We start from the raw sequence: 22,577 nt of genomic DNA, 5'->3' as shown, positions 1-22,577 counted from the left end.
CCCTACAACCACTCCTTCTCTTTTAAAATGTGTTCACTGTCCAGGTAAAAGCAACTCCAGGTATTAAAACAACAGGAAAAGAGTATATGAAAAATCCAAAACTATTTTACAACTTTCCAAGCTACCCTCTGTGAAAATAGAATTGCCAGCATCATGTTCCTTCAGTTCAAAATAGTGAAGACACCAGATTTTGAATGCAGTGGTCCCGTTTGAAGATCTGTTCTTCAACGTCGTATCTCTGCACCACTCCAAAGTCAGCCCACAGTCCTGTAATATTTCTTTTCCGAAAAGTCTGCAAGCTTCTCAGAGAGCATAGACCAGCACATACTAGTGTTCAAAAGGACTATATACACAGCTACTGATTAAAGTGGCACAAGAACCATTCATCCCCTGGATTTGCGTTGTTAACAGCTGTGCCTACTATGTATTTTATGGAGAAACAGCGTCACATCTCCCTGAAAAAGGCATCAGTGTGACTTCTGTGACATTCACCATTCCAGAACTGGGAGGTTGTTAGCTTGTTCGGTTTTTAGCTGATTAGCTGTGCAGCTGCACAGACTTCAAAAGGGGTTCAGCACCCACAAGTTTGGGAATTGGGGTGTGCTGAATACAGAGGCAAAGCGCAGAACCCATATCAGTCCCCTAAACTACTACCAGCCAGAACCCCAGGGTTAGAATTTGTCTCGCTATTTATTTTCACAAAAAAGGGGAATTAAGAAGCAATCAGTAATTATTTTCCTAGTCAGAGTGGAAACTACTACACATTTCGGTATTGTCGCCTAATACACCATTACCTTGCACACACTGACAAACTGCTGATCATTTCCAGCTCCCACCACGATGTAGCCATCCTTGGTCTTAAAAGCCTGGAAGAAGAAAGAAAGGTGATAAGCTGTAACTAAACTATAAAATACTAGCACATCTCTTAAGTGAAAACTTTGTTAACAATGTTCAAATGCCTGCCTTAAACATTTCCATTCAGGTCCCACCACTAGTTCTATAAAAGTGCCTCAAAGTCATCCACAAGGATGGAGGCAGCCCTTTTGGTTTTTCTAGAGTTCTTCTAGAGTTTTTCTAGAGTGGAGAAGTTATCTTGGTTAATAGGTTACTTGCTGAAAACGTATCTTGAGGCATCCTGGAACTTTGCAAATGTGTCCCACACTCACAGGGACTGAGAAGGATTTACCAGGATAACACTTACTTGCCAGGGGTTATTTATTCAGCTTCACTTTTAGCCTGTCTGAGAGCAGACAGCTGCACTGAGGTGTCACAGAGCCTGACCAAATATGCAAAATAAAATCATTGCCAAATAGCAATGACAGATTAGGAACCCTCATGGGGATGAAACGGATAGGCTGCATCTTTCCAGCTCTTCAGCTATCTCCTTGGTCAGTGGTCTCAAGATCAAGCTCCTAGAGAAAATGGGACTTCTTTTCTAGTTTTGAGGATTTTATTTTTTTTTTACTTCATTACAGTGGCCTTACTGGCACATTTCATGTTGAACAAAACATTTAACTGGATAAGATACAACATCTCTCATTTCAGTCTAAATCATCTCCACTTAGATTTTCACTGGAAAAAAGAAAACCTGTAATTGGCATCATCCTCCATTTTTACCATTGCGTCAGGGCTTCTAAAATTGGATAATGCAAACAGATTCCCCTTTCCTCCACTCCTCTCCCTTAAACAAGGGTGTGTAACTGCAGTTTCAGTCACATGTGTTACAGCCACAATTTTCATAAGCATTTGGGAAAAATTCTTTCACTATTAATTTGGCTTAAGTGCAAGAGGGCAGCACAGGCTGGTGCACTAAAGGTGATGAGGCCTTGCGATGCTTTCTTGCAGAGAGCAAAACTCATCTTCCATTTTTAGAAATCAAATTTTTATGAGCTATCATGTCCTGATCTAAAGGTGTAAATTCTCACTATAAATTCTGGTGAATTAACACACAAATATAAGCCCCGGAGTGGGAATACTTTAATAATAAAAAGTCTTCTCGTGACACCCTGGCTTATTCCTCTTCACAAACAGGAATATGCTATTCCAACTTGCAGTCTTTCATACAGATACAATTACATCCTCACTAAGACTCTTTCACCATCTGGTATAGTCAAAGCTTTAAAATTCTATGTGGAAAATTATGGCCACTGAAATGCAAGTAACTGTACATCATAGTTAGGATATCACTTGTTTGCTCTCGCTATGTTTCATTTCCTGGTAAATAGTATTGGTCAGTGATAAAGTTTAGCAATTTATTTTTCTCACATTTAATTAAGTCCTTCAGTATAAGAGTCATAGAGCAAGCAAGATGAAATTCAGCAAACATTTAGTCCCAAGCATGCAAAAAAAGTCCCACTGATTTAGCCCCAATACAGTAAAAGTCTAGAAGCATGCATAATATAAAGGTACCACATACTCACGCTGAGGAAAGCAATGAGCACAGAAAAAAATGGGGAAAGAATACAGATAAGAAAGCTGTATGTGAATGCATAAACATTTTTCAGATATAGCTGTTCATGCAAATTTCTGTCTAAAACAATCATGACAGACCCTAGTCTAAGAATACGTAAGACGCTCCCCCTCGCCCAGGGTCTTTTAGTAGGAAGAGTTATGAACTGAAACTGTTTGTATGAACTTACTACCTTTAGTTACAGGGAAGATCTGTTCTCTGAACACTCTGCCCAAATCCTTACCTGTTTTTGCTGATGTTCTGAATTCTAAAACCAGCCACAGACATTTCACACGATTATGGGTTAAACACTACATGTATCTGCACGCACATATAACACAATATAGTTTTTTATTGGTGCAACCACCTATTACTTCCAGTAAACACAAATTAGCAATTCTTTTCCACATTCTTTTAAACTTCTAGTCCGGATGCCTGTTACAGACTGCAAAGCCTATAATATATGTCATATGTACACGTATACAGATCCCCTTCCTCTGCACTCCAAAATTTATTTAAATTGGTAGTACGGGCAAATCTTAAAGAGTTTACTATTTATCAGCAACTTCTTTTGAGACTTGCATCTCCACAAGATGACTGCAATGCCACCATAGCTGCATACCACTATGAAACACGCATCTGCACCCCTGGGTTGCCCATGCAGCCGCGGAAGTCATTCTAAATTTAAGGGCCTGGTTATTAGCATGTGTGCTTCAGTTGCTTTGCGGAATGTGTGGGAAAACTGATTATTCTTAATTGCATTGTATGTCTAAAAAGCTAAAGCAACAATCATGTCATCCTTACGGAACAAAAATGGTATCATCATAAATGCAGCAGTGTCTTTTTTCATGAAGCTTAACTCAAATGTCTTCAGCTGCTATTTTAAGCTTCCCATTACAAAACAGCTGATTATTTGCCAGTCATTGCTGCTGATAAAGCAGAAACTTCCAAACGTTATTAACACAATATGGATGCCAACATTTAAGGGTGATAACAATGGTTTTATTCATCACCCATAAATGTACGCACACTCCAGGTTACCACAGGTTACTGTCTGGTCACAGAAAGCTTCACAATCTTATTATACAAAGAAAAGTAAGGGCAAAGTGCAGACAGATTTTAATGAGATTTTGTTTTGATAAAATGCTGTCCATCACATCGAATCATTTCACATGAGCGCAATAAAAGGCACTACACACACAAGGCAAAAGTCTTTTTTCCCTTTCTCTTTTTCTGAAGAATGAGGCCTTCTGATAAGATTCTTCAGAGCACAAGCACGATTTAACCTGCTACTCCCATGTGGTATCCTGAGCAACAGGACATCACTCGGTGAAGACAAGAAACAAAAGCCAGACAAAAAAGAAATTACACCACATCTTATTCATGGAAAAGGCAGAGACAGATTGCAAGCATCCAAAGGCGGAGCTTTTCAGTGTGGTGTAAAAAGCTTGGGGGTTTCTAAGGAGATAATCTGTAAATTCATATTGAATGATACATAGTACTTGACATCAACATATGCATGTTCAAAGCCAGATCTCAAGGACCAGCGTGCATGTATCAACACCTCACACTGCCTAATGGATGTTACAGGACCTCATTAAGACTCAGCACTTTTCCAAATTTGGTCCTAGAACACTGTGTATACCTGAGATACTCTGTGTACTGAAACATTTTAACCTCCCTAAGCACATGGAATATAAACTTATCCACCTTCAGAAATGTTCTAAGTGCTTTATAAGTATTCTCCAAAAATGCTAGATAGACCAGACAATAAAGATGCAGGCCAAACTTAACCCTAGCTTATTATCAGAGTGGACAAAGACTTGCTGAGACAATCTGATGCCAAACCAGCCAGTCTTTGTATTTCTCTAAGTCAACAGCCTTTCAAAATTTGCCAGCTTTGATGGTGTTAATGAAAGACTGTCAATCTCTTGCATTTATTGCCTGCTTTTTGAATTTTATGAATATATGCTCTATGGTAATCATCAATCATACATAAATATCTTTGCATATGTTTCAGTTTGCATGTCGATTCCACAAACAAAACTTTAAAATGTAAGGGACCAATTAAAAGACATGCCAATTCCAATGAAATGATCAAAAGTCCAGGTCAGTTTTCAGTATTTGAATCCAAAACACAGAAATCAAAACAACCAGAACATCTGCTGTTGCGTATGGTGATGCTTTACTCCCATCCATCAGGTATTTATACACATTCATAAGATCTCCTCAAGCCTCTTCTCCTCTCCTCCACGATAAACAGTCCCAGCTCTCTCAGCCTCTCCCCATACGAGAGATGCTCCAAGCACTTAATTATTTTCATGGCCTTTTGCTGGTCCTGCTCCAGTATGAGCACATCCTTGTCATACAAACCCCAGTTGTAGACCCATAACTGGATCCACTGATTATTCATCCTCACTGGTGCTGAGCAGAGGGGAACAATCACCTCCCTGGACCTGCTGGCAATGCTTCTCCTGATACAGACCAGGATGCCCTCTTTGTCACAGGGGCACACTGCTGGCTCATGTTGCTTTTTTGTTCCATTTCCGCAAAGCTGCCTTCCAGTCAGGCAGTCCCGAGTGTGTACTGATGCATGAGGTTATTCCCTACCATGGGCAGGACTTTGTGTTTCCCGTCGTTGAATTTCCTTAGGTTCCTGTTGGCCCACTTCTCCAGCCTGTCAAGGTCCCTCCAAACGGTAACACAACCACCTGGTGCATCAGCCACTCTTCCCAGATTTGTATATTCTGCAAATTTGCCAAGGGTGCACTCTGTCTATCATCCAGGTCGCTAATGACCATGTTAAACAGTCCCGGCCCAGAGTACCCCTGGGAATGCTGCTAGTGACTGGCCTCCATCTGGACTTCATGCCACTGATCACAACCCTTTGAGCATGACAGGTCAGTCAGTTTTCATTCCACCTCAAAAACCTAAATCTAAATCAGCACTGTTGAGGGAGGGAACAGTGAGGGCACTTTACGGTCCAGTCTCAAAAGCTGTTGGCAGATCAAATCCATCCAACACACACTGAAATACAGCCTCCAGCCATCACCATTAGTAGGCAGCTTCCCAGGGCCACAAGGATGGTCAAGGTCAAATGCAAAGGATGCAAGTGCCATCCAGGCAGCAACTAGATGTCATTTCTTCCGAGACTTCTCAGGAAGAAGAATTTGGAGGCCAAACAATACTTGAAGAGACCAACAAAACAAAGCATTGGGTTTTTGAAACTGGAGGATTATTCCATACTTAGGAGAGGTTAATAGCTTTAATTATCTGAACAAGCTACTGATTATTTTCATTACTAGTTACCGTATTGGCCCCTTTACTGATAACAGCAGCCAATGTTCAAAATATATGAAAGCTTCCAGGCCTTCCCTTGGAGGAAGATTTGCCCTACGTCAGTTATGGTAAAAGGGGTGTACTACTCATCTTTATGAGTTTTCTTATCCTGCGTTCCTAAGTGAATAACAATTGAACCTGTAAACATACTTACAATCCCTTTTCCCTGGGAATAGCTGATGTTAGATATCCTCAGGTTTGAAGTATCTTACAAGACAGCACAGCTTTTTGATTCACAAAGTAGAATAGTGGCATCTCTAAAAGCATCCACCGATGGCTCACGAGGGCAACAGCTGAGGGCTTGTGGACAATCACCATGTATTGGTGAGCTCTGGGGCAGGGCTTAAAGAGTAATAACTTTTGAATGCCTTCTAACTGCCATTGGTTTTACAGAGCAACAGGCCGATTGCTCCAACTGGCATCATGAAGCAGTTTGCTTCAGATTTTGGAAAGATGACATCCTTTAATAAAGGCTAGATACAGTATTTCCATAAAGTACATGTTTGTCAGCACAACAGGGAGCGCTCTCGGATGGTATTAAGGGAGGATGCTCCTCTGAGCTCCTTCCCAAGGTTGGCATAGGAGCAAGCAGCTCTGTGTCAAGGCTGAAGACATCTTTGGGACCAGCTAGGGACAGTGCAGAACAAAGACACCTACTTGAGAAGTCTGTAAACATAAAACCAGAAAAAGCTAAACCAATGTTTTCAAAGCTTTGAAACATACCACCAACATTTTTTTCAAAAGAGATTAATTTTCATACGCCACTCCTTCCTCATCCCTCCATCTTCCCATTTACAGCAGTCTCTTCACTCACTCACAGACTCAGCAAACAATTGCTCAGTCAAACACTACGTGACCATACATCGGGCTCCGTTCATGTGCTTGAAGTATTTCCCTGGTATTAACGGGTGTGGTCAAAGAGAAAAGCTAGCCTCTTGCAGGCTTGGAACCACAGAAAAATTACAATGTTACTTTTAATTTATTGCATCATTTGTCTTCAAGTACACTTTGAAGTCTCCAGGGTGATAGTCGATTCAATGCAAAGGTCATTTAAGGACCACCATTCTCTAGTCTTAATGTCGATTAAAGGCTGCAAATAAGAAGGTGATGCATGCAGGATTTGACCGACCTGTAATTGAATGTATCTACAGCATATGTCAATTTTTTTCTCTCTCAAACCCTATCAAACTCTGGTTCTCAAATCCATTAAAGAGCAGGAGATCTTCAGTTTGGCTTCAGGTCCAGAACGGTTACATTCCTTCCAGACAGGATAAACTTGGCACATCATTTCTTTACCTTTACACATTGGTTTGAATAAAACCTCAGCTGTGCCACAGAACCATGGGTAGCCACATTCTTTTTTCTTTGAAGGGACAGGCACAATTCCTTCAAAACAACTTAATATTTAATTACTGTAAGAAATGGGAACAAGACCAAGAAGTTTGGTCAGTGGTAGTTCTGAGCAATACATATAAATCATAAAGACCACACACTTTGAAACTATTTGCCTACTTTGCACTCTCTTCCAGTGAAAGCAAACAGTAAAAATAAAAAATGTAAATTTCATGGACTGGATTAATGTATGCTGAATGTTCTCACCGAGCAAACTGAAGAAGGGCATTGCACACAAAGATTTCACTTTTTCCCCTCTGGTCTTCTCAACCCACACTACTTGTCTCTCCCTTCGCTGCCGTGTTGCAGGACATACTACCCTGCAACTTCACAGCTACCACAGTCTACCACACGGATCAGTATTATAAATATCTGCAATAATCCTCTCGCAGAGAAGAGAAGTTTGACTGGATGCCATGAGCTTGTGGGAAAGGCAATTATGATAAGAGTGGGAATGATCACTTTGGTCTCTGAGATGAGGCAGAACACGGGCACTGGTGTCAAGGAAAGCACACCACAGACTACCAACCAGGGAGACCATTCACTTCTACAGAATCCACGATACGTTAGACAATTTTTCTGATTGACCTTGAAGTTCCATTTACGTGTGAGTGCAGAACAAATGACTTTGCCTAACTGATGCAGGAGCAAAACAGATGAGAACGCCTAAACGTGCTCTGAATGCACCTTACTGAAAGGGGCAAAGTTAACACCAAATCACAGCATCAAACAGGGATATCTACATTTAACATTATGGTGTGTTACTACACTCCCTCAGGAAGCAGGACAGCCTAGTTCTGCTCTCCAGACCGCGTCATGTTTTTATCCAGTTGTTGCCCAATGTGGGAAGTATAAACTGCTGGGAACAGACTGCAACCAAGGCCACTCCAATCCCAGCTCACTGTCCTAAGAAACAGGTTGGAGACAGGATCTCCCTCTCACTTACTCTTCTTCTAGTCATACGGTATTTGCACTGTTCATTTCCCAACCGACTAGATGCAACGCATAGATTTGTAATCTAAAAGTATCAGTTGGGCATACTATTTACCAAAAAGTAATATATAGCTGCTATTTCATATTCAACAGTGCAACAAACATTAACTTTGGATTGAATACCTTCATTTTGAGAGATGAGATTTTTCTCCTGATCATCTCAAAGAACATATGCTGCAAGGAAATCCAACATTTTTCTTAATTTTCTAACGTGAATGCAATACACATCCAGCCACCCAAAAAGCCATTTAAAAACTCCTGGAAGAGCAGTGAACAGCTTTAAAGTGGGAAATGTGTCACTTTCCCAAATTTCTAAAATTTTAAATACCTGAACTATACCTCAATTAAAAATAAATTCTCTGGTATTGTAAACTGGCATTAAAATTGTTCCTTACTGTTGAAAAATAAAATATCAGGCACAGAATCACATTCTCCATTGCCACATTAGTTTTCCATTAGTTTTTCAACAATGAAATTACACACACAGAGACACGCACCCACAAAATAAATAAACTTTAATCACAGTATCACACTGGAGCCAGTGTAATTAATGTTGTGTCAGCATTTCCATTTAAGCCACTATTTTCAAGAGGTTTATAGCACAGCCATAAAAAAATCAGTTAGGCTGAAATTAAGCAAACAAGGTCTTATACAGCAAGCAACATTTAAGTATATATACAGACAACAGCCAGTTACTACTTATATGGGAATTAAAATAGACGCTTACTGATTTTAAAGGGCACTGCAGAGCTATTTTTTTAAACAATATTTTTCTCAACATTTACAGTAATCTCTCAAAAGCCTGAATCCAAGCTATGCTTCCTTACCCTTTTTCCTTCTCACACAATACTTCACACAATTTCTTCCAATTTTGGGATCGTAAGCGTTGTTTTTTTGTTTCACTTTTAAAGTAAAAGAATGCAATGAAAACATTTCTTTTGAAAAACAACACACACGACCACAGTCTGATCCTGATACAGGCCTCCAGGCATTACTGAAGCAGAAGTGACAAACAACTCTTACACCTTCCAAAAATAAGAAGATATAGCTGTCTGGAAAATCTGAGTACTCAAATATGAGGTTTTAAGAGTGTTATTTAGAATTTAATTCTAAATGAGGTCCTATTTCCGTTTTCAGTCGAAATCATCAGAGCAGGATTTGTGTCATTATTTCTGTCCCTTTTCTCTCTTGACTCTTTAAGTGATGTAGTGGTACAACTGCCAAAGGTGAGCTTTGTAATACTGCCTCCCTTTTTGGTAACTCATCCGGAGGCAATCAGCTTGGCATTTCAAGCTGCAGGCAGATGACCCAGTGCAAGCAAATGAGAACTCAGACTGGGCAGGCAGTGCTATTAACTTAAAGGTCCTAATAACTTAATGTCCTGCTATAAAGAAGGCTCTTCAAAAAGCCGAGCGGAATCATTTGTGAGTTTCTCTGACAACCAGCCAACCGAGAAGAGCAAGGGATCAAATTAGCACTGATGCTGACGAAAATCAGCAAAAACATCAATGAGGACATAACAATTACAGGGGTGCAAAATTGGCTGCATTTCACAATTTGGCACTTTCACAACTTAAAATAAATAGCACTTGTATTTGAAATCTGCCTTTTAGCCGCAGAACAGGATGGACAAAGGCAGAAGAAAGTCCACTCCATTCTGCCAATGTGCCTTTGCCCTATTTTGGAGATTTTTTTCCAATTAATATATCTCTCAAACAGTATGTGATCCTATGTACCATACAGTAGACACAGCATGCTGAACTAAGGATGAATTTCAAATATTTCAACCTTGACTCTTCAGTATCTTTGATTTGCAGCCTTAAGTCAGACTCATTAAGGTTTATTGCATGTAGTTTGTTTTGGTATAAAATGCTACTTTAATCAAGGATTTAAAAATTGAACTGGCCAGACATCCAGGACGCACACTATTTAAAGTCCTGAATTTATGCCAAAACAAAACATTGCCAGGCCATAAGAATAATGCTAGTGAGATCTATTTAAAAAACTTGAAAAATAACGTTTGATGAGCGGAACACTTATATATGTCTAAAAAAGTCAGAAGTCTGTTTCCTCTTCACTTTCCTGTAAATTTATATTAGGTTTCCTTAAAACTATAAAATTCAGCCTTCTGTTTTTCTCTAATATTCTTTTTTTTTATCATTCCCCCTTAGTCTGAGAAATATTGATATATAACATCACATTACTGCAATTACAATCTTTTATCTACCTCAAATTGAGCTTATTCGGATTGAGTTTGAAAATCGCTACAATTAAACTAAAACATTACACCTTTTGCCAACTTAAAACTATGCTGGCCAATATTGAACCAATTTTTCATTCTAGCAACTAATAAGTCAAATTATCTACTGAGAAAGAGCTGAAGAAATCTGCACGGTAGTAGCTACTATTTTGTTTCTTAACAGAGACCTTTACATCTATGACTTGTGGAGTGCTTTTGCATAATAAACGTAACAATTCTTTGCAAAAGAACTTGTTCTGAAGAATCAACACAGTATCTGACGTATGCTTCTATTATCACAGACTAAAATTACATCAGATTTTATCCACATTTGTACAACATCATCTCCTTGCAGCCCCTGACCCCCTCAAAGTCTGATGGACATAGCTATGCCAGTAAAATGGTGGGAGAAGGCAATGGGAGGAATCAAAAGGAGGAGAAGTAGAAAATCTCAGCTTTCGAAAAAGATCCCACATTTCTCCCCTGCAGATTCAAGGAAAAAAAAAAACAACTTAGTTTCCACTCACAGCTATATCATGCCGTTCTTTAACAAACACTCTTGATTCTTATTAATTGCTAGGTTTATTTTGAGGTTTTATCTCGCCTTATGCTATTATAGTGGGGTTTTTTTGGCTCTGGGTGGCCAAGGCACAGCCTCTCTCTCACACAAGAGAGTATGAACACCCAAATGACAATCCTGATTTAATGATGGGAGAATCATAGGAGTCTGGGTCAGATTCTGACTCTGAAGATGACTCAGTGTCACAGAGTTTTAATTTCTTGGCATGACCAGCCAATTTACTTCCACCGTCAAAATCCTCACTTTTCACTTTCTTAGGGAAATGTCAATTGCAAACCACAGTGGCAATTTAAGAGGTTAAGAACCATGACTATATCCACCTCTACCAAACACTGTGACATCAGGAAAAGTGCAAAATTCCTGCATTTTTGCCACAGATAATTGCCATAAGTTGACACTGAGCACTGTGCCAGCATCTCTGTACCTCAGTCAGCTAACAAGTGAGCACAAACATACACTGGTTCCATCGGAGTCTTTTGCAAAAAACACATATTGTTTTACACCTCTTCATAACAAATAATTTACAGAAACTAAACCAAACCAAGTACACCCAGCACCGCAGTTAAATTAGATGTCAGTCCCACGTAGTCAAAGAAGTTTAAAGCTACCCAGCTATTGCAGTCCATAGAGCACAGCGCAGCCATGTTACACTCTACACGCTAACAGCAAAGATCTCCAGTAAGAGTGAACACCTCGTAAAGAGCGGACGATCCTTGTTACAGAAACGATCCCAGCTACTGAAGGCCCCAGCTTGGCTATGGCTGAGGGATGGTGCCAGCAAGTGCAGAGGAGCAGCCTGGCACTAGGCCTTCATCATGCTCTCTCCTCCCTCTTTGTTGTGCTGGCGAAGTCAAAGGGCCGGTGTCCTAATGATCCAGATGGCCTTCTGCTGACACCGGGGTTGGCATCAAATGGGCAGCAGCAAGCCCGGCACACAGACCTGCCATTGTGCTGGGAAGGACTAAAATGGGCTGCTGGCAGCAGCTCAGTCTGTTCTTGCACCCCTGATGACAGCCTGAAGTGCTGCCTGCCCGCTGTTCCCTGGAGTTGGCTTTGAAGGGACCTTTCACAGAAACAAGGTTCTTGTCCCTTCATTGTATGAAGCAGATTATCCGATTGCCTCACTTGGGGAGGAGGAAGAAGGAGAAAATAGGGCGAAGAGGTGCGTGGATTTGGAAGGGCACTCTTCCTCCCCCCAGGGTGCTGATGAAAGCTTTAGGATGTTTTACAGCCTCCTTTATAACAGTAACAAAAAATAATACAGAGAGGAGTAACAAAATGCATTTAAATGCTTATATTAATTAAGACAAACAGAGACAGCTTTCAGCAACAGTGGGAAACCGGTACAATTAAGTTCCTTCCAATATACGTTTCCTTTCACAGTTACAAAGCTTGGGCGTTTTGTTAGACATTCACAAAAACGTGTTACAAGTGGGAAAGATGGGTAGTGAAAATTACACAAAGAGGTATACCAATTTTCACATCAAGTTACATACCGAAGCATAAGACTTTTTAGACAAAGAATATATTTCTCCAGCTACTTGATTTGTCTTTTTCTTTTCAAAATCTGCACAAGTTGAAACAAAATACACCAAGTAAGCAAACAACGCAATCTTAAGCTGCCATAAAGAATGTAAAATCAACTGAGTGGGACCTATAGTTGTCCACTGGACTTCAGCTTCCAAATGAAAACAGAGGTCCCATAGAATAAGATTTGTCTTCTTTTCACGTAAAGAAAACCTGGGTTTTCAAACGGATAAAACCAGAGGACAGCCTTTCCCTCCCTCCACAGAATTTTAAAGCCCACTCAAAATCTTTTTGGTCTTAAAACCTGACGGAACAGAAAAAAAATAACAGGAAGTCTACGATGCGATATGATTGCCTGCCCCGAGTGTTTTGGCATTTCAAGGTTTAAACTGGACAATTTGTGTTCCTCTGCAGAGGTAGCGACCGAGTGTTTTGGCATTTCAAGGTTTAAACTTGACAATGTGTGTTCCTCTGCAGAGGTAGCAAGGCCAGCTCAGGCTAACTGCCTTCACACCTGTCCTGGTTTTCAACGGCTTGCAGACGGTGAACTGAGCCCCATCATCTTCCTAACAGCCCCTCGTGAGCTGCTATAAGCACAGCGATACTCAAAATGCAACAAACAGTGAATACACTGCTAATAGCACCCAGGCTGGGACCTGGGCGTATTTCAATAATACCTATTTGGGCAGCAGCGTACATCCCTTTGTACAGCAGTGGTCATCTCCTACTTGGATGTTTCCGAAAACCCCACGCTGCCTACCTGGACATCAAGAATCATGAACCTAAACAGCAAGGAGAAGGGAATCAAGACTGCCACCTACAAAAGCAGTTTGCAGACAGACAGACAGCTTCAGGAGGCACAGACAGGTTTTCCCTTCTCACATCGGTTAACAGAATGTAGACTCAAAGATCAGAAAGCAGTTACGTCACAAACATGTGTTAAAACAAGGGTTGCATATGAGGTGGGAAAGGCACAGGCATGATTGCGCCCATCCAGACAACAACAGAAGTAGCAAACAGTAAAAGAAAGAACATTTTCTTGGACAGCCCTTCTATCCAAAACACCTCTTTGCATAAGAAAGAGAAGGAAGGAATTCTGCAAACCCTCATACCCACAACTACCAGTCATTCTGCTAACAGCTCCACAGGCTGCACTTTCCACACAAGTGTCCATGGCCAGATGTCCGAGACAGGAGGTTGGCAGAGAAGTATTTTGTGGATATGGACCGGCGTCAGCTTGAATAATGACAGATGCAGAAGTTCCTAAACCTCATTAGATCCACAGAAATGAGCAAATACCTGATTCAAAAAGGGTTTACTCATTCTAAACCTGACAGCTGATTTAAGAGTTAGACCTGGATATTTTGGAAGAATTTATCTGTTGTTTTATGTTCTGAGGAACCATAATATGGTTTATTGTTCTGAAAATAACTGTTGTGTTTTAAAGTATCCAACAGTTTTCCTCCTGCTAGAACCAGTAGCAATAGCTGTAGAATTAGCGGCCGCAATGTCTCGAGGGGTCATTATTTCAGCTATTAGCATTTAGGGAACATTTTAACCCACTGAATGCTAACGAACTTAAAGGAAAATTAGATGGTCGCTGTGTAAAGCACATCAGTAGCCTGAAAATCATCTACAGAGAGATCACCACCATTGTTCCATGTTAAATCATCAAAACAAAACCACATAACTAATTCTGACTGGTGTCTCCATCTTAACATTGCTTTTCTTTAATTTTACCAAGCAAAAACACAGTGCCTGACTCTCCACAGAGAAATGATCTCTATATGCTTTTCATGCTGTTCTGTACCCTTCCGGCTAAAAGAGATTAATATAGAGTCTACGGAAAAGAGCTAAGGAACCAAAGCTCTTAAAATGCGATATAAGGTGCGAATCAAAGGGTGGAAGAACAAAGATTGACCTTTTTGGGAAGAATTTGAATGAGAGCACCTTTGTTGCCTAGAGTAGCACAGGGGTGGCAAGTCAAACAGGAACACAGGAAAAAATATACCATGCAGAGCTAACTGTGGCTCTAATCATAAACTGGGATATAAGGTTTTGATAAGTGTTCAGGAGATCAGTTTGCTTTCTTGGCCCAGCTGGCCTTTAGACTGAAATAAAACACAAGCTCAAACACTGCTTATTTTTTAGTATGGACACAGTCATAAACAGCCTGCAGTCAGATTACCAGCCACCAATCTACTTCTAATGAAATCCATCACTGCACCCCCTCAGATATGTCACATAGTTTGTATGTTTCAAAAGCAAGCAATGATATAGGGACTTCATTGTCCAAAAACTTTGTTGGCCATGCCATTCTGCCTCAGTTGGCCAAATCATACCAACAGCATGTAATTATACACTGTTAAGAATGCAAAGACATTTTCTGCTGCCAGGTGTTCTCACGTTTCACTTCTTTTTGAGGCAGGGTGGCTGAGAATGGTCTAGGTCCATTAAACAACCGTGGATGTAGTAACTCTGCATTTGAGGCAGAAATCAACTGGTGTCAAACTTAGAGAAAAAAAAAAAAAAAAGGATCTCCAAATTATCCCTGTCACACATTCTTCCCCCATATCCCCATTCATAGACCTTTTATCTGGATGACTTCAGCTTGCCTAACTGGCGAATATTATCCTTTATGGATGAAGACTTGCCAAATTTGTGGCTTCAACAGACGTCTCATAATTTCTCTCAAAAAGCCAGACATTATTTCAGGGAAGCCATCATTTTTCAGCCCTCCAGCTTTGAAGCAGTCACTGAAATACATAACTCCACACTCGGCACCAGTAAAGGACTGGCAAAAAAAAAAAAAAAAAAAATAATCACAGTAAAGCAGCAGTAAAGGATCACAGCAAGCTTAGGTATTGGCAAGTACCCCCTTCATCTGTAAACCCTAGTTATGGACAGGCATAGCAAGCGCTTCACGAAGATCTAAGAAGGTTTCCTCCATGTTGGAGGAGAAACCATGCCAGATGCGCAAGAAGATACATGAAGATTTCACAGCTATTCAACCTGCATCAGCTGTCTCCATATCTACACACCTACACAAGAGACCTGGCAAAACATCCTGCTGACTGCTTAGGGCAACAAGCTACTCTTGAAATGCTTTTGCACTGCCTTTCATGCCCAGATTTTTCTGCTCTTCCTAAAATGAGAGTTGCATTCATGCCAACAGATGGAAAACATCATCATCTAGAGTTGGATCCATGCCTTGCTACTGGCTGGAACAAAAGCCATGGAAGTACTTTAGTTAGTCGAGTTAAAAAACATTTTTGTGTAGTGGCCTGTGGATGAAAAGTTTTCCCACAACACACTGCAGAAAAATTCATAGAGTGATGTACCTTAGTGAAGTACCTGTAGAGCTTTCTGTGCTTAACCCAGTGCCAGTATAGACACAGTGCTCTGGTCCGACTCACATACTGATTTCCACGTAGGTGCTCGATGGTAAAAACAGTTTACAGCAACTATGCTAAAAAAAAACCAAAATCGTATCAACCCCCCCAAAAAACCCAGCATATGGAGCAGCTGAAAAAAGATACTATCATAAGGAGGTCTCACAACAATAGAAACGAGGATACTCTAATATGAATGGAAGAGGTTGCACCAGAAAACCAGATGGAAATCACTAGTCCTGGAACTCCCAGTCTCATAGAGAGAGAGGGGAAATCAAAAGGTCACACATGTATGTCAGGGAATACTTGAAGAATCCAAAGATGGGTGCTGAGATGGGAAAGGAGGTGGTTTCCCTTCGCTAAGAGACAATCCCAATCAATGCTTCACTACAAAGATTAGAGGAAAACTAGAATAGAGAAGGGACGGCCAAATCCCCAGCCATGAAACCTCAACATTCAGCAATTCTCCAAAGCAACATCTTGATGGTTGAGCTGTACTGTGGGTCTACCATGGTACTATCATTCTACATAGCTATTACCCACACTGTTCAGTGTAGCACTATCATTCATACTCACAAAGCAGTTTTCTTTCTCCCTCTGTCTCCAGACTTTTTATGTGTAAATCTTTTTTAGCGATATGCTCAGCTACACTGAAGAGCAAAAGATTTATCACCGAACACTTCAGCTCTCTCGTCTCATGGGCTGTAATTTTTCAGACTGTGGGTCAGGGACCTTTCCATTTCACTGCAACACTCAAGAGACTAGTTTATCTGCAATGTGAATTTCCCGTACCTTTAGTAATTTCTACTCAAGAGGAAATTTAAACTACCATTCAAAACTGACTAGAGCTCCATCTGTTGAAAAAAAGCTACATTATTTTAGACTTTTGTCTCTTCACGTCCCAGCTCTTTTCTGCTGCTTCCCTCAAAATCTCAAAGACAGAAAGGATGCAAGTGACTTCAACACTGTTGAGGTTTCTTCCTACTAGTGAAAGAACAAAACACCTGTGAGAAAACCACAACCATCCTTCTCTCACGTTAGCCTCATCTTATCAGATACTAGATTTTACTGTTTGACTGGTCATCTCTGGCTTTTAAAGTCCTAAAGGTCTTTCCCTGACTTGACTGGAGATTGCCAAAGAATAGTTGATCCTCCCCTTTGGAATCCTTGAAGCAACGTCCTTAAGGATAAAACATCAAGATAAGATTTGATGTCATTGCCCATTCTCCTCTGCATTTTGCATCCACAGTCTGGCATCCTACAAAGCACAGTTTCTCCTACCCTCATTACAGTTTCTAAGAACCAGGGGGGTGAAATGGAACTTTTTAAGAAAAGTAGGACAGAAACTCAATTAATGGCAGATACTTTAAAAACTCTGTAATACTTTTATTATGCTACGTTAATAGTACTATTAACTATTTCCTTCACCAGTTTTGTGATTTGTGGTGGGTGGGGGGGGGGTGGGAAGGCGGTGTTTAATCAAGCTTCTGCAAGACTACAACCATTATAACTTAACACAAATTTTTTAACCTTCCTGAAATCCAACCATGACACTGCCTTCTCTTCACAATTTCCCATTTCCATTTTAACAGAATGTTGCGTAGCAGAGTTTTAAGGATAACTTTTGAAAAAAATACTATTTATTAGGGATTTGTTTTATTTCAATTGGCAAGAAAACATAAAGAAAACAATTACAACTGTTCCAAAAAGTCTATTCCCCAAACAAAGGCAAGCATTAAAATAAAATTGTATTTCTAGTTTCAGCTGCTAAGAGCAATGTAACTCATCGTTCAGGATCAAACCACCAATGTCTACTCATAACAGGGTACAGTTATGTAAAATTAAGGCTGGCACTGCGTTGTGCCCAGATACTTGAGGTTTGGATCCTTAACTATGAATTTCCTTCCTTTTATGATCCTAAGCCAGAGAACAATAGCTGTGTTTTAATCTTGCCTTTTGTGAATTTGCTTGGTCTTTTCTTTCAAGTGTTTACATACAATGATACAGCCCTGAGTGATGCCACAAAGTAACACATCATCCAAATCTAGCTGTTTACCACATATGCTATGATATCATCCAAGGTTGAACGAATCAATTTTTTTTTTTCCCATGGAATGATAATGGATTCATAACAAAGAGGAGGATTTTTTTTTTAATGTCATTCACCCATGTCTGCATCAGATGGCATGCTTATGATTAAAGGCTGCAATATTATGATTCCCCAAACTTACTCTAAATTATTTTCAAATGGAAAGAGAAAAAGATATCTGGAAAGAACCTTCAGCAGCATTACCAAGTCCCTTTGTTCTTCTCATTTTCTAAAGACTACATGACTGGAATTCTGCATCGGATTCTCTTCAGTCATTGCAAACTGGTTCAACTTTTTCTACAGTCAATAATCACCATTTTGTGAAATAAAACCAATTTGCACATGCTAATTATCTCCTCAACCTCATATTCTCTTTTTTTGTTACAATACTGGTCATGTAAAATATAGGTGCACGAAAAAGAAAACTATGAAGATGATGAATAAAGTCATCAGTTATTAGTGAGAAATTCTACAACACAGAAGGTTTGAGAACTTTACATTTTCCAGAGGAACTTGAACAAAACTGTTAGCTTTTATTAAATAAGATGGAAGGGGTACTTGTTTTGCTAGTTGGGTAGGAAGACCAAAACAACTCCCTCCTTCAAGTGCGCCTGGTTTCACCTCAGAGAGACAAAGGAACAGGCTTCTAAAACCAGAACTTTACGTTACAAACGTTAACGTACCATTCAAAATGACCTTTTCTGGATATCTATCTGATACTTCACCTTCCTATTAAATATATTGGATCTGATGCTCATTCTACGCTAGACATAAGTACAATACGTAGGGATTCAAGTTTCCGTAATTTTGTCAATGTCACTCCATCTTATGGATTCAGAACTATGATGCAGGTAGTCTTCAAAGCATATTCTCTCCCTACTTTTATTTTGCAGTTAAAACTTCATTAACATTTAAAAGGGCACCCACTGCAGAAATCCAGGTGAAAATAGCTTTTAGTCAGTTCTGACACCACAGTATAAACAGAGTAGCATCTTAACCCTCAAAGTTTCCTATAAGACTATACCTTCTACCATATAACTAGGAGAAGCACAACCAGATGCTTTGCTTAGACTGTCCTTCCTTTGGTTTGCAGCCAGGTAAATCTCTGGACACATTGTCACCACCCCTACAACATTTTTAAACAGAAGACAGAGGCGCCCATTTCTTGCACCCACTTCTGTGGCATGCACAGAGAAATACAATAACAGTCTTGTTACTCAAGGAATACAAAACCTGTTGTATACTAGAGGCACCCATAGACTTAGTATTCCCAAAAAGGAGGTGAGCTGCAGCACATATCTTCTGTTTGACTCTTCCAGGAGGAAGAGAAGGCTCTGCATACTCCAGAGTAACATGGACTGGCATTCAGATCAGACACAATCAATAAATCTGTGTTGTATCTTCAGTGCTACTCTCAAGATCAAACTCTTTGTCACACCAGGGAGACTGCCTGCCAGTAGAACCCCCAGCAGAGCTGGACAGCATGCTCTGGGGCATGTGGGACTTCAGCAGCAGACCTAAATACATCAGGGAGCTTAATGAAGCTCTGGGTGCACCTGCCAAAACCAAGAGACTATCTATATGGATGTGAGGCACATGCAGTGCTTTCAGGAACTCACAGAAGGATGGACAATAAAAAAAGCTCAAATTAGGATAAAATAATTTTGGGTTTTTTGGATGGGGTTGGACTTTTTCTAATATAATCTTTAACCTTTATTTACAACGCACAGGGATTGCAGCCATTCTCTCTAACAGATTTTTGTCTCTGAGAGGTAACAGGTACCTCCTGGTAGGAGCACAGAGGACACTCGGTCTAAGGTAGGACTGGTTCCTCTGCAGTTACCAATACAGTGCCACATGGTAACCTTACATTTTCAGAGTATCACCTTTTCTCTTGTTTTTGCCACACTTGGCTTTCACTTGATTTCATTAATTCTCTGACCATCTGTATGGTCCACACAGATGCCACAGTCTTGCATATTCCTAGTATTGGAACAAGCAGACAAAAAGCTTTTTAAAACATTCAAAAAAAAACAAAATGGGAAAAGGAGATGTCTAAACTTCAAATAAATAAAAGAATTTTAAGACCTGAAACATATTTTGCTTTTCATATTTTTTGTCAACCTTTCAGTAACTTTTATTTATTGCTCTTAATATATTGATCTCGATTTCAAACGTTTAAAGTAAGAGGCTGAACATCCAATAGAGGAAACAGTAAAAAAAGAATACATTATTGTTGCACAGAACATATGTATTGCCTTTAAATATCTTTAATGCCTTTAAGTTCCAGAAATTAATAATGCTGGAGGGATAGGCTAAGGTGCAAGATAATCTACATAACTAAGTTCTACTGTATTTGCATTCTTTATGGAAAAACAGGCTATCTAATGAGAAAGAATTTGACACTATCATCTAAAAAAAATACTTATCTTGCCTGCATCTTTCTTTTCAATACGCTTAAGAACACGTGCATACTGATTTGCTTTTCATAATGCGTAATATTATTGTGCAATGTGAAACACAATCTTTTTTTTTTTTTTTAGGTAATTCTTTACGAAGGAAGCTAAATCTAGCATTAAAATTAAGCCATGCTTTCTGTCTACAGAGGAGACTCAGAAAAGTAAGGCCTTCCCACACAGGTTTGGTACAGTCAACCCAGCTCTGGAGATGCTGTACTTTCAGGATGGAGGTATAAACCTGTTCTCCTTGGCTCCCCTACTGCCAGGATACCAAGGGCCATAGGTATTCATGCAAACTCACTATCTAGGAACCTTCCGGAAAAAAAAAAAAACCACCCAAACTTTTAAAATGTATTTGTTAGTAATCTGGAGCACCAATAGCTGTTGGATGGTAACAACTGACCTAACCTGGCAAGGACTGATTTAAGGATGAATGTTCTAGCCCCTTTCTGGTTTTGTCTTATTTACATGAACATTTATATGAATGTAAGATGTTAACACTTTATTTTAATAAATAAAAGGTTTTGTTATTTCATTTGTTATCTCAAACACCCTTTCAAGCTATGTTAAACAAAAGATGTTTAAACAAACGGCTGATCAGCAGCTAAACAAAAGAAGTCTAATCTAACATAGCTTCTCTCATCTGCTTCAGGATAAACTTTGTACAGTCTTTTTGTTTATTCAACAAGCACAACCAACAGTTTATGTGGTAACCCAAACTGGCAGAAAAGCATAGAATTATTTCTTTTTATTAAGATAAATGGAGCTATGAACACTTGGTGGCCAAGACAACAAGAAAAATTTAGTAGAAAACTCACTTCAAAATTCTTTTAAAATATGTTTCTGCTAATATTTTCAGATTTTGCACAAGAATACACACCTTAGCTAAAAGGAGGCTTCCACTGAATAATTATTTGAAGAAATTAACCATATCCTTGAATGACTAAAGGTCTCAATAGACTTATTATTTCTTTTTTGAAAAGAATACCTTGTTCCTGTTCAGATTGTGAATCCCTGTCCCCTTGGGGTAGGTACTGTTCGTTATCCATGTACAGGAGGAGCCTCTGGCACTGCCGCACTAAAAACCAATACCACTGAAAGCACACCCGATCACCCTCTTGCTTTGGTTTTCTTCAGAAGCCAAGCAAGCTACCCACAACCTAACACTTTACTTCTACCAAGAGCTTAAGAAACAAATCCAAGACCTTCCAGATAGTCGAGCTATGGTAGATCTAGGCAGGCAATTTTCCTGGTGGGAGAACAGCCTACGCTGTCATAAAAGTTATTTTGCTGGTATATCCTATTTGAGTTCCCAAAATAGTTACATGCCAGGAAAGTAACCCCACTTCCAGTACAACTGTTTACAATAGAGCTTCTGCCAATATGGCTGTGTCAGTTGAACCGTGATTTTTCCCACACATCTAACCAATATAACTATGCCGGCAACACTTTCAAGTATAGCCAAGCTTGGTGTGTGAAGCATTTGCAAAGATCATCTTTTCCCATGTCTCCATGTGATATGAGTTTTATGTGAGATGGAAAGGTTATTAAAATCTGTCAACCCAAATGCCCTGTTTGTCAATTGGAAGAAAACACCACAAAAGATACACAGAACAATAGACAAAGGAAAATGTTGCTGCATTTTCATCATATGAAGGAAGATTAGGGGGTGTGCAGTAATTTTTAATTTTTTTTAAATTAACAGTGTCTTGCTTGCATTAATTACAAGAAACATTTGAGTCAACTGTTCCTGGCTTGGATTAATTTTATGATTCAAATTATCCTGAATTTACAACACATTTGTGTGTGTTTCATATTGGGACAGTTTTAATCTTAGTAAATTAAGAGCTACAATCTGTTTCATTTGATTGTATTCCATTACACTTTGTTCTCATATAATAGCTACCTTTCAGAATTCAAAAGGCTTATCATTCTGAGCTGCAGTCAAAAATAACAAAGACTGACATCAGTAGGGAGTGGTACAGAGCTGGATTTTCTGATCCTCTTTATCCAAGAAGGAAATACCAGCTAGCTTTGGAGCCGCTCAGATTTACATGTGCACCAACCCTGTAGGAAAAACATTCTGAAGGTTTTTTTTCCCCCAGGATGTATGTCAGA

The 22,577-nt window shown here is 39.7% G+C and overlaps 1 protein-coding gene across 1 annotated transcript in view; it reads right to left on the bottom strand.

Moving 5' to 3' along the window:
- SUGCT (succinyl-CoA:glutarate-CoA transferase) overlaps positions 1-22,577 on the bottom strand; it is a 135,542-nt gene that overhangs the window by 29,124 nt on the left and 83,841 nt on the right. Inside the window, exon 9 of the mRNA XM_009703812.1 lies at positions 795-866. Within this exon, the coding sequence (XP_009702114.1) occupies positions 795-866 (72 nt within the window). The remainder of the gene's footprint in view (positions 1-794; positions 867-22,577) is intronic.

Source organism: Cariama cristata, unplaced genomic scaffold (genome assembly GCF_000690535.1).
Source record: "Cariama cristata isolate BGI_N322 unplaced genomic scaffold, ASM69053v1 scaffold4407, whole genome shotgun sequence".
Taxonomy (NCBI): Eukaryota; Metazoa; Chordata; class Aves; order Cariamiformes; family Cariamidae; genus Cariama; species Cariama cristata.
The sequence above is the reverse complement of the archived record's forward strand: the minus strand, read 5'-3'. Positions and strand labels throughout refer to the sequence as shown.